Genomic DNA, 13,518 nt, shown 5'->3' with positions numbered 1-13,518 from the left:
ACTGGAGTCTTGCTCTGTCTCCCAGGCTAGAGTGCAGTGGCCCGATCTTGGCTCACTACAGCCTCCGCCTCCGGGTTCAAGCATTCTCCTGCCTCAGCCTCCTGAGTAGCTGGGACTACAGGCGTCCGCCACCACCCCTGGCTAATTTTTGTATTTTTAGTAGAGACGGGGTTTCACCATTTGGTCAGGCTGGTCTCGAACTCCTGACCTTGTGATCCGCCCGCCTTGGCCTCCCAAAGTGCTGGGATTACAGGCTTGAGCCACTGCGCCCGGCCCCAGCCCAGATTTTCTATTAGTAATCATATACATCACCAAATCTAGCTCCTAAATAGGATGCATTTTGTTTAGAATTTAAAGGTTTAAGGGCAATACGCAGGAGAGGAAAAAGTATGTACATTTTTATTTTATAAAACTGACTAAAAAATACATTCAAGAAATAGTAAAGAGAATTTAATACGATCTTGTTGGGTGTGGTGGCTCATACCTGTAATCCCAGCACTTTGACAGGCTGAACTGGGAAGACTGCTTGAGCCCAGGAGTTCAAGACCAGCCTGGGCAACACAGTGAGACCCCATCTCAAAAAAAATAATTTAATATGATCTCATGTGCCCTGAAGGAGGTGGCACCTGATTAAGAGGGGTAATCGCTATGTCCAAATAATCTCCTACATGGAGCTTCTGCAACTGCAGAGTCACAGAATCATCAGTCCCCTTTCTGCCAGCACACTTGCATTTTAAAATACATTAACATTCCTTGTAATATTGCATTTGATAAAAATAAGGGTGCTGCTGTCTTTGTTTCTGAGACAAAGACACAGTGGCTCATGCTTGTAAATCCTAGCACTTTGGGAGGCCGAGGCAGGTGGATCACGAGGTCAGGAGAACGAGACCATCCTGACTAACACAGTGAAATTCTGTCTCTACTAAAAATACAAAAAAGTTAGCCGGGCGTGGTGGCAGGCACATGTAGTCCCAGCCACTCGGGAGGCTGAGGCAGGAGAATGGTGTGAACCCGGGAGGCGGAGCTTGCAGTGAGCGGAGATCGCGTCACTGCACTCCAGTCTGGGCGACAGATGAGACTCTGTCTCAAAAAAACAAACAAACAAAAAACAAACAAACAAAAAGTTTAAAAATTTAGGGACTAAACAGATCACTGTTTTAAGTTATTTTTCACTCTAGCATGCTATAATAAATGTATAGTGCTCGACCCTTTTGTTTTAACTTCTTGATTTTGTGCATTTTAGAGCAGAAACCAATTTCTCTTTTTGAGGTACAGAAAACAGAGTAAATAAGAGGCGGCAAAAATTTAAGAATCAAAATGTCATTCAAAGTCCTTGCCAATTAACGGAATTTGCAGAGTGTCGCTGAACCTGTGCCCAGCTCTAAACCTGCATCTCTTACTTCATCAGCAAGGCAATGACTGAGCTGTGTTTAACTTTCAACTTATAATCCAAGGGATCCATGTACTACAAACACAGAGACTTCAATGAGAAACTGGAAGAAACTCATCCACCAAAATGTCTTTTACTCTAAGTTAATATATACTTAGATTTTTCAAAATGCTTACTTTTATATTTAAAAATTTAGAATAGAGTATCATACAAAAGCATACTAACTCCAATACAAATTACTTCTGTAAATAATTCTACACGAAATTTTTCCTACTGTAGAATTTTTAATATGTTATTTGAGGGAGTTTAAGCAATTCAGTAATACTAAATTTTTAAAATAAATTTTTAAAATAAAATTTGTGTTTTTATAATGTAAAAGTAAAATACAATCAGTTTACTTTTTGTTTATGGTAGGAGGAGGAGAGGAATGAAGTGACAGAATAAAATTCAAAATACAACAAAACGAACATCTTTTATTTTCTTTTGAAATTTGCCTTCTTTTTTATCAGAATAAATGTCTTGATTCCAGATGGGACTGGGAGGTCATCCCCATGAATGGAAAAGCAATTAACAGACCTTACTAGCAGGGTTATAGCATTTTCATATTTTATAATGTCACAACACTGAAGTATACTACTTTTTAGTTTAATACTGATTTTTTAAAGCACTCATCAATGTCCGTTATGTGCTTGATGTAAGTCTCCTTTTAGTTCAAAGCAGTTAATGACATTTTGTCAATCCACCATTTTCTATAGCCTGAAATGCATGAGTATGATTTCATATCACTTAGAAAGCCAATTCTTTCAAAAGAAAGGTGGAGATACTGAAGAATTGTCCCCTCGGCCGGGCGCAGTGGCTCAAGCCTGTAATCCCAGCACTTTGGGAGGCCGAGATGGGCAGATCACGAGGTCAGGAGATCGAGACCATCCTGGCGAACACGGTAAAACCCCGTCTCTACTAAAAAATACAAAAAACTAGCTGGGCGAGGTGGCGGGCGCCTGTAGTCCCAGCTACTCAGGAGGCTGAGGCGGGAGAATGGCGTAAACCCGGGAGGCGGAGCTTGCAGTGAGCTGAGATCCGGCCACTGCACTCCAGCCTGGGTGACAGAGCAAGACTCCGTCTCAAAAAAAAAAAAAAAAGAATTGTCCCCTCAGTGCTGCTTCCTGATTGGGGGGTTGGGGGGAAGGACTCCCCCCACCCCCCCAAGCAAGAATGGAGGCCACGAGAACTCACGCAACCTTTCCCCAGGGTGTCTGCCAAATGGGAAATGCCCCCTCCCCAGATGAGCTCAGGCATCATGATCCCCTCTCCCATGAGGAAACAGTAGAAAGGCACCAACACCAGCCTGGAACTTGAATGGCAAAGAACTTAAGACAAATAAGACCATCCCCTTCACATGCTCTCTGACACCCAATCCATACCCACCAGGACTCAGAGTGCTGGCCAACTGTTTGAAGGAGGGACAAGGCCCAGCTTCCACTCCTCACTGTTTCAAAAGGCTAGATGAGCAGAACACCCATCTGCAGTTGCTGTGGTATCCAACACTAGAGTTCTCTGCAAGGTCAGCCAGAAACCTGGATACTCAGACTAGGCAAAACACATACATGTCTCAGCACAGGAACTATGTTCTCGAGGTTGACCAAGGTTGGTCCCTAGAGGGCATTTTTAAAAAGAAGCACGTGCTGGTCTAACACCCTTAGGCATTCTTAGGGTCTCAACACAGTAGGGGCATTGCTCATTTATAACTGGTCAGAACAACATGTGCTTTCCTTCTCTGAAGTGCTCCCGGCCCTCACTACTGCGTGCCACTCATCCCTACATGTCAAGTGACTGGAATGTTCTTATAATAATGTAACTGCCTCTCAGGAGCATCTGGACTGCAGCTGCCTGTCACCTAAGAAACACACGCAGGGTGCCACAGGTCATCCCTTCTCCCTCTGCTAAGACCTGTTGCTCTTAATGTAGCAGGAACCTTCCCTTCTCCAGTGCTGAGCCCCACTGCCCATCTGTCTGGAACAGGAAGAACTTCTGGGTTCCTGATGAACAAGAGGTATAGAGCAAGAGTTGCCTCGGACCAGGCTAGAAGCCAACTAAAGGGCTACTTCAAAGACCACTGTTTTTCCCCCTCCAAATTATTATTTATAAAAAAACAAAAACAAAAACAAAAAACAAAACAAAACAAAAAAACAAGACTGCCTTTATAGAAACGAAGTGTTTATCAAAAAAGTCTGTCCCCTCCTTTCAGGGGCAGGACTTGTCTGATTCAATACTTGTGCCAACAAGGAAACAAAACTAAGCCCAGTGGGGAACCTAATAGTGAATTAAGTATGCATAGCCTCTAAAGTAAATGAGCCATGAACTCCAATGTTCAGGAACTTGGGGGGATACAGGCAAAACCTGACATTAGTGGAACAAAGCAATTCACAGCTGTGCAAATAATAACAATTCATTTTAAAGAAGCCCCCTCTCCCTACGCCCCACCCCAAGTACAGATGAAGACTGCCACTAGTACTATTCTATAGAGAAGCAAGCACAGAAAGTGGGACCCTGAAGACCGAGAACTTTGAGATGGGCAAACTGTGACAGGGAGGAGAACATAGCACAGAGAGGCTGAACAAGTCAAACAGGTGCCACGAAGACACACCAGGTGCCCCCAGTCTCTTCCAGAAGGAAATGACTGAAGTAGCAGAAAGAACCCACCAGCAGGTCCCTAGGGTCTAGTTTCTACAGACAAGCAACCATGATTTCTTCTTTTTTTTTTTTTTTCAGATGGAGTCTCGCACTCACTCTGTTACCCAGGCTGGAGTGCAGTGGTGAGATCTCAGCTCACTGCAAGCTCTGTCTCCCGGGTTCACGCCACTCTCCTGCCTCAGTCTCCTGAGTAGCTGGGACTACAGGTGCCCGCCACCACGCCCGGCTAATTTTTGTATTTTTAGTAGAGACGGGGTTTCACTGTGTTAGCCAGGATGGTCTCGATCTCCTGACCTCGTGATTAGACTGCTTCAGCCTCCCAAAGAGCTGGGATTACAGGCATGAGCCACCGTGCCCGGCCAGCAACAATGATTTCTAAGGCTTTATTTACTACAGCTACTTCTAGCCACAAAGGAAAGGAAGGTTAAGAGTACTGGGGCTTTGGATTAAGGAAAATCTGGATTTAAATACTAGCTCAGCCACTTCCTGTTACTCCAATTCTGTAAGCATCAGCTTCCTATTGTAATACTGAGAATACATTTATTATCTTAGGGCAGTTATGAAGATTACATAAAACAAAACCAACAACAATGTATGTAAAGCTTGTAGCATAATGTTCAAACTACAGGTATTATTTAATTTTAAAAAGTCAGACACTCAAGTATCACTTACTTGTGGTAATTCTCCTTTTTCTCATCTCTCCAGTTTTTATTTAACTGGTGAATTTTCACAGCTACGTATCTTTGCTCTGTTAGATCAAATGCCTATAAAGAAAGAGAATAAATTATATACTGGGCAAATGTTAAGAAGAATTACAGGCAACCGACGTGAAGCTTTAACATATAACATAATCAAAGTCCAAAATACATTATTAAATATATCACACACTTGTATCAGTGTTGCAACCATCTTCTTGAAACTTGTGATTAGATAATTTAGAAGTCTCCAGACACACTGGCACCAAGGGGTTTACAACATAAAACCAGGCCAACACCACAAACAGAAAGATAGCCCCTGCCTTCAGAATCATTTCCCAACCATGCTCTTTCTGGACACCATCTATTCCCCTTCTGGGACCCGTCTCTCTTAGGTTGCTCTTGTCCTTCAGTTGACACTGGGACTTTACAAGCTTCAAACATCCTGCCACTTTTGAAATCCTAGGGACACACACTGTCTGCCTCCTGGAGAAAATAACCCCTCACAATATACTTCTTTGGCATTATTATTTACAAAATAACCCTGTAATTTGGCATATTGTTTATTAAAATAAAAAGAGAAACAAGAACAAAAAACAGCCCTGCCTTTAGTCCCATCTCTATCTGCTGGGCAAATGAAAAGTGGTTTTGTTGTTGTTTTTGAGATGGAGTCTTGCTCTGTCGCCCAGGTTGGAGTGCAATGGTGCAATCTCGGCTCACGGCAACCTGTCTCTCGCGTTCAGGTGATTCTCCTGCCTCAGCCTCCTGAGTAGCTGGGATTACAGGCACGCACCATCAAGCCCGGCTAATTTTTGTATTTTTAGTAGAGACGGGGTTTCACCATGTTGGTCAGGCTAGTCTCCTGACCTCAGGTGATCTGCCGGCCTCGGCCTCCCAAAGTGCTGGGATTACAGGCGTGAGCCACTGCGCCCGGATGAAAAGCAGTTTTTAATTCCAACAACGGATGAAGTTAGTGACACCAAGTCACTTCTCCAGCACTGTCCAGAGGTAGGAACCGGCTTTCCCCAAAGGCCACCACTGCCGGCAAGTCCTGCATCAGCTAGGTAGTGCTTGCTATAGCACAGTGAAAAGGGTAACATGAATTTTTGAGGAAGCTGGGTGTAAATCATTATTTGATAAAGTCATCTTTCAATTGAATTGAAGACTTCCCTCCAAACAAACGAATTTATTCGCATGGCTCCTTTAGAATAGTTTTTCTTAGTTTGTAAAGTTCAGATTAAAAGCTTACTATTTCAGTTTCAACACTGTTATCACCCATCTGCTAATTTCCACAAATATACAAATACATGAAGGCAACAAGTGCAGAAAACAGTCCATAAATAGGGTGATCACTACTTTACAGATCTTTCTAAACCTAAGTTTCTCTAGGTAAGCACTGCATGTAGAGAGAGCTGCTTATAGAGAAACTTCCATCATTTATACCAAATTAAAACCAGTATGTTTCAAGTATAAAAACCACTCACTTCAGACATCTTATTTCACAAAAACTGCAATATTTTTAATTTTTTTTTTTTTTTTTTGAGACGGAGTCTCGCTCTGTCGCCCAGGCTGGAGTGCAGTGGCCGGATCTCAGCTCACTGCAAGCTCCACCTCTGGGGTTTACGCCATTTCTCCTGCCTCAGCCTCCCGAGTAGCTGGGACTACAGGCGCCCGCCACCTCGCCCAGCTAGTTTTTTGTATTTTTTTTAGTAGAGACGGGGTTTCACCGTGTTAGCCAGGATGGTCTCGACCTCCTGACCTCATGATCCGCCCGTCTCGGCCTCCCAAAGTGCTGGGATTACAGGCTTGAGCCACCGCGCCCGGCCAATATTTTTAATTTTTTTTACCTAGACAGGTCCTCAATGTGTTTGCCAGGCTGGTTTTGAACTCCTGGCCTCAAGTAATCTTCCCACCTTGGCCTCTCAAAGTATTGGTATTCAGTATCATTTCCCATCCATTCTCTTTCTGGATACCATCTATTACCATCTGGGACCCATCACCCTTAGGTTGTCTCTTGCCCTTCAGTTGACACTTTACAAACTTCAAACATCCTGCCATTTTTGAAATCCTAGGGACACACACTGCCTGCCTCCTGGAGAAAATAACCCGTTACTGGGTTACAGGCAGTAGAAAGTGTTGGGTTAGAGCCAAAATGGACACTTTTGAACTTTTTTTCTTATAGAATCTTCAGTCCATCCACAATCATGAATACCATCATGGTTTCACAGCAGAAAACCATTTCAAAAAATTTTTAAAAAACAGTAAATACCACCCAATTTATAAGAGTACCAATGCTATTTCAAGCATAATTTTCTCTAACTACACTGTACTTCTAAATCCAAGACACTGTGACCTACCACTGACTTAAGAAAGGATTTTGGAGAGTGGAGAACAGCGAAAGAAAAACTAAATGCACACATCACTGTAAGAAGTATTTAGATCTCAGAAATAAAATGTGTGGGGCTGAGCGTGGTGGCTCACACCTGTAATCCCAGCACTTTGGGAGGCTGAGGCGGGCAGATCACGAGGTCAGGAATTTGAGACCATCCTAGCCAACATAGTAAAACCCCATCTCTACTAAAAAAAAACAAAAATTATCCAGGTGTGGTGGCGGGTGCCTGTAATCCCAGCTACTCGGGAGGCTGAAGCAGGAGAATCACTTGAACCTGGGAGGCAGAGGTTGCAGCAGTGAGCCAAGATCATGCCATTGCACTGCAGCCTGGATGATAGAGTGAGACTCCGTCTCGAGAAAAAGAAATAAAATGTTTGAAGAAATACATTAGGAAAAAATACGATGATGAAATTACTAAAAGTAACCGGGAGGCACCAAGAACCAATTTTGATGTTTTAAAATTACATACACTTCTAGGTATATATCCAAAAGAATTGAAAGCAGAGTCTCATAGAGATATTTGGACACCCAAATTCAAAACAGAACTACAGGCTGGGCGTGGTGGCTCATGCCTATAATCCCAGCACTTTGGGAGGCAGAGGTGAGCGGATCACTTAAGATCAGGAGTTCGAGACTGGCCTGGCCAACACAGTGAAATCCCATCTCTACTAAAAATACAAAAAAATTAGGTGGGCATGGTGGTGCACACCTGTAATCCTAGCTACTGGGGGAGGCTGAGGCAGGAAAATCACTTGAACCCGGGAGACGGAGGTTGCAGTGAGCCGAGATTGCACCACTGTACTCCAGCCTGGGCGACAGAGCAAGACTGTCTTAAAACAAACAAACAAAACAAAAACAAAAACAACAGCACTACATACAATAGGCAAGAGATGGAAGCAACCCAAGTGTCCATCGACAGAGGAGGATAAACAAAATGTGGTACATACAATAAAATATTAAGTGACCTTAAAAAGGAAGGCAATCCTGTTACATGCTATAGCACAGACGAACCTTGAGGACATTATGCTAGGTAAAATAAGCTGATTATGAAAAGATGTAACATGATTCCACTTCTGTAAGAAATCTATTTCCTTTCCCCCTCCTCCTCATCCTTGGAACCATTTTACATTCTGTTACTCTGAATTTGACTATGTTTAGATTTCTTACAGAAGTGGAATCATGTTACATCTTTTCATAATCAGCTTATTTCACCTAGCATAATGTCCTCAAGGTCCGTTTATGCTATAGCATGTAACAGGATTGCCTTCCTTTTTTAAGGTCACTTAATATTTTATTGTATGTGTAATCCCAGCACTTTGGGAGGCTGAGATGGGCAGATCACAAGGTCAGGAGATCGAGACCATCCTGGCTAACACGGTGAAACCCCGTCTCTACTAAAAATACAAAAACCTAGCCGGGCGAGGTGGCAGGCGCCTGTAGTCCCAGCTACTCGGGAGGCTGAGGCAGGAGAATGGCGTGAACCCGGAGGGCGGAACTTGCAGTGAGCTGAGATCCGGCCACTGTACTCCAGCCCGGGCGACAGAGCAAGACTCTGTCTCAAAAAAAAAAAAAAAAAAAAAATGGTTAACATGGTAAATTTTATATGTCTTTTTACGATAAAAAAATTACAAAGAAAATAAACTAAGAATTGACTTAAGAATGAACATAAATAAAAATGAAGAAAGCAGAAAGAATGAAAGCAGACATTAATGAAATTGAAAACTAACGAAATAGCAGATTTGATCAACAAAAAAGTTGATCTTAGGAAAAAATTAATAACAACACTGATTAATCTCTAGCCTATCAATCAAGAAACACAAAAATAAAAAATTTTCAAGAATAGAGAAGTAACTAGGGTGTGGAATATCTATCTATCTATCTTTTTTTTTTTTTGAGATGAGTCTCGCTGTCACCCAGGCTGGAATGCAGTGGCCGGATCTAGACTCACTGTAAGCTCTGCCTCCAGGGTTCATGCCATTCTTCTGCCTCAGCCTCCCGAGCAGCTGGGACTACAGGCGCCCGCCACCACACCCGGCTATTTTTTTGTATTTTTAGTAGAGACAGGGTTTCACCATGTTAGCCAGGATGGTCTTGATCTCCTGACCTCGTGATCCGCCTGTCTCGGCCTCCCAAACTGCTGGGATTACAGGCGTGAGCCATCGCGCCCAGCCAGTGGAAAATATTTTTTAAAACTCTAGGCCAAGCATGGTGGCGGTAATCCCAGCACTTTGGAAGACTGAGGGGTGACGATCACTTCAGGCTAGGAGTTTGAGACCAGCTTAGACAGCACAGTGAAACCCTGTCTCTATTAAAAAAGAAAAAATATATAAACAAAATAGATTTCCTAGAAAAATTAAATTACCAAAACTGACTTAAGAGAGAGACAATCTGAATATATCAATAGTTGTAGAAGAAACTGAAAAGACAGCCAAATGTTTTCCACTAACTCAACATCTCCCAGGTGATTTTCTTTTCTTTCTTTGTAGAGGCATGGTCTATGCTGCCCAGGCTGGTTTCAAACTCCTGGGCTCAAGTGATCCTCCCGCCTCGGCTCCCAGAGTGCTGGGATTATAGACATGAGCTGCAGAGGGCCTGCCCGAGAAGTTTTTGAGTCAACTCTAACAAACTTTCAACGAGCCAACAATTCCCAAGTGATGAAAAGGGTTCCAGAGCATGGAAAAAAGAGACTTCACAACTCTATCTAATGAGCTAGGATAATTATGACATCAAATTTTGACAAAGCTGCTTGCATACAAAAGGTGACTATGGGCCAATCATACTTATAAGCACAGATTAAAAAATACAAATAAGATACTAGAAGCCAGGTGCAGTGGCTCATGCCTGTAACCCCAGCACTTTGGGAGGCTGAGATGGGAGGACACTTGAGCTCTGGAGTGGGAGGTTGCAGTGAGCCGAGACTGCACTGCTGCACTCTACCCTGGGTGTCAGAGTGAGACAATGTCTCCAAAAAAAAAAAAAAAAAAAAGGCACTAGAATATCAAAACCAGTACGGTAGTGCACTAATCGTAATATAGTTCTAGAGATGAACAGTGATGTAGTGATGTCAGTTGCACACATTGTGAAAGTACTTAATACCACTGAAACATATACTTAATAAAATCACAGTGGGGTGCAGTGGCTCACACCTGTAATCTCAGCACCCTGGGATGCCAAGGCAGGAGGACTGCTTAAGCCCCTAAGTTGAGACCTGCCTGGGCAATGTAGCAAGACCCTATCTCTACCAAAAATTTAAAAATTATGCACTGGGCCTGTAGTCCCAGCTACTTAAGAGGTTGAGGCAGGAGGTTTGCTTGTGCCCAGCAGTCTGAGGCTGCAATGAACTATGATCGTGTTACCTCACTCCAGCCTGGGCAACAGAGCAAGACCCTGTCTCTAAAATAAATAAATAAAACCGCAATTTAAAAAAAATGAGAAAGAAAACGGCAGAACTAGTTTTACCATTTTTATTTGCAATGAAAACTATTTTACTAAAAAGATTTCCCATATATAAATTCATACGGGCATAACATAAATCCTAACAGTTAAAGCTGTACATCTGAAAGGTACAGCTGTGCAACAAAGACTACTTAATAAACAATTCTATACTTTACAGACAGGTGCCAGAAACATGTAGAAAAATTAAATCCACATGTTATGGATCTGTAGCTATATTTAAAACATACTGAATCCCTCACGTGGTAAAAATCAACCCGGAGGCTCAGCAGCCTGTACTTCACTCACTGGTCCAACTGAAGCACTCTAAGCCAGAACACTCTTTCAGACTTCCAGTGCTAGTAAATGACATTAGAACACTTCTAAAACAAAAAGCAAGTTTTCCAATTTAAAAAAATCTATTCTTATTGGAAATAGGTTTGACACATCTATTCCGTACAAGAAATAAAGATAGCACACACTCTTTTCTAACAAATATGAGGCAGAAAGTACAGGACCAGAATAAAAATCATCGTAATTCCACCACCCAGTATACTTCCTTCTTGCTTTTTAAATTTATAATTATTTATTTTTCAAACTTGAAAATGACAATACTGTATTCTGCTTGGTCACTTAGGTTTAAAAGCTGTTTTCCCAAAGATACAGGTTTTTAAAGTTTTTGAATTTCAACCAATGGATACCAACCTATAATTATCAGTATTTTTAATGTTCTCCAAGTTGGTAAGAGCCGATAATTTAACCCCTAGTCTTTGTATCCAGTTCCTTATACTTACCTTGTAAACTTCACTGAAACCTCCTCTACCCAAAAGATGTAACAACAAATATCTGTCATTTAGCGTTGGATGATCTTTAAATCTGAGGAAACAGGGAACATGGAACACTCTGAGATCATGGACTACAGTCTTCCACGCTTGCCAAATTCCCAGAATATCTAACACATTATACATACAATTACAGCTGCTGTTGGTAGTTTGACAATCAACATCAACATGGCAAATACTGAGTATAAAGTTACACAGTTCAAAGAGGCAGTGCAATTACAATGAACAGCACTAGCTGCAGAGCCACAGGACTTGGGTGCTGGTCTCAGTGTAGCTACACTAGACCTTTTTTGCTCCTCCTGCTTTTTTCTGCCCTGCTATACAATGAGGGAGGGTAGATTAGAGTAGACCAGAGATTTTTAAATTGTGCTATTTGGCTCCTCCAAACTATTCAAGGGCCACATGTTCTCACCATTTCAAAAATACATACAGTAAAATTCCAAGACACTTGCTATTTCCTTAAAAACAGATTTGATTATAAAGTGAGTCACATGTTCTATGTGCATTCATTATTCTCTCTTTAAGACAGATATAACTGTGTTCCCCATATTAGATTCTACCTTGGGTAGTTTCTTAGTAATATGATAAAGAAATGACAAGTTCTGGCAAAAACAAATTTAAAAATATTTGTACCTAGTTCCTGATCTTAAACAATCTCACTATTAATTCTGAAATTACTTTACATGGATTAATCCTAAGAAAGTAGCATGCCTATTTGGAGAGACATTACTGCATGGTGGTTTGGATGAAAAAGATTCAAGTTTAACTATTTGGTCACATTATTTATGAGTCCCTGGTCAAGTTAATTTACTTTCTCTAAGCTTGTTTTCTGATTGATATATTAAAGATGACTGGGTTATCCTGCAGATTAAATGAGAGCACTAAGGGCACTTAGGACCAGGCCTGATACACAGAGAGTTCTCAGAAAGTGGTACCTGCTGTTGTCTGCCACTTTAACAGAAAGAAAAGTCCAAAGCTCGTATAAGCCAAACAAAAATACACAAGCTGTGGCTTTATGAAAAAATGTTTCAGGGTCCAAAAAAATTTGGGGAAAAAACAGATTACTTATAAAAGCCCCTTTCTACTTTCAACCTACTTTGCCCAGTTTCAATTCATCTACAATTAATGTACTGAACTTAAGAGTCTTACTTAAAATGTCAACACCTGAATGGCCCTTAAAGGTCATTCAGAAACTGAGTGTCATCTCAACCCAATACTCTTCCCACAACACCACACAGTGACCCATCTTCCCCTTCTTAAGGCTCTGTAGGGAAATCTGAATATGCCACGTATCTCAACCACTTACAATTACGAAGCCATATTGTTTTAGTAATCTCTATTCATGTAAAAATGCTCTATGTATACACATATGTACTTAATATATAAATTTAATACAATTGTATATTTAAACCAAGGCAAATCATAATTTTGTTTACAAAATTGTATTAGATGCTACAAAAGAGCTAAATACACTATGGAATCATTTATGTAACTCACATTAAGCAAACACATTATTCTAGACCATTCAATTCATACCATAAAATGCTTAGCAATCTCCAACCCAATGTACCCCCAAGTAGCTTACTGTGAATTATCTTCATTATGTATCCTTTTTAGTTCCCTGATATGTAGATTTCTAACCCTTTCTAGCCTCTCCAGCTCTGCCTGGATCTCTGCTTCCTCCTAAAGCGAAAAGGAAAGAAATAGCACAGGGATCTTATTTCAAAAACAATAGCAGACATTTATCTTATGAAAGCCTAAAGGAAGGTGCTTTGCATTGGAAGATTTCTTTTTAAGTGATAAGAATTTTAATCATAAAAATTAGCCCATAGAAAATAATAAAATTCAAACCATACAGAGGAGTTCAGTGAGAAAAGTAAAAGTTCTCTACCCTCTTCCTCCCTCCTCTCCTTGCCCACTCCTGAGATGTAACCACTATTAAGTTTCTTACACAAGTTTCCAGGAATGTTTTGTGCATATATACACAGACATGGAAACATTTTTTACAAAAATCAGGTTATCTATCTGGTTCTCGTCTTTAAGTGTGGATTACACTTGGTGCCTTAAGTTCTACTT

General features: G+C 41.3%; 1 protein-coding gene across 9 annotated transcripts in view; it reads right to left on the bottom strand.

The window, feature by feature from the left end:
* Positions 1-13,518, bottom strand: part of TLK2 (tousled like kinase 2) — a 142,517-nt gene that overhangs the window by 28,072 nt on the left and 100,927 nt on the right. For all 9 annotated transcript variants that reach the window (XM_030923440.1, XM_010380079.2, XM_030923438.1 and 6 more), the window contains 3 exons: positions 13,028-13,125; positions 11,395-11,476; positions 4,754-4,845 (listed from right to left, as the gene is read on the bottom strand). In XM_030923440.1, coding sequence (XP_030779300.1) covers positions 4,754-4,845; positions 11,395-11,476; positions 13,028-13,125 — 272 coding nt within the window. The remainder of the gene's footprint in view (positions 1-4,753; positions 4,846-11,394; positions 11,477-13,027; positions 13,126-13,518) is intronic.

The sequence above is a fragment of the Rhinopithecus roxellana genome, chromosome 19 (assembly GCF_007565055.1).
Source record: "Rhinopithecus roxellana isolate Shanxi Qingling chromosome 19, ASM756505v1, whole genome shotgun sequence".
NCBI lineage: Eukaryota > Metazoa > Chordata > Mammalia > Primates > Cercopithecidae > Rhinopithecus > Rhinopithecus roxellana.
Note: the sequence above shows the minus strand (reverse complement) of the source record. Positions and strands in the feature narration are given on the sequence as shown.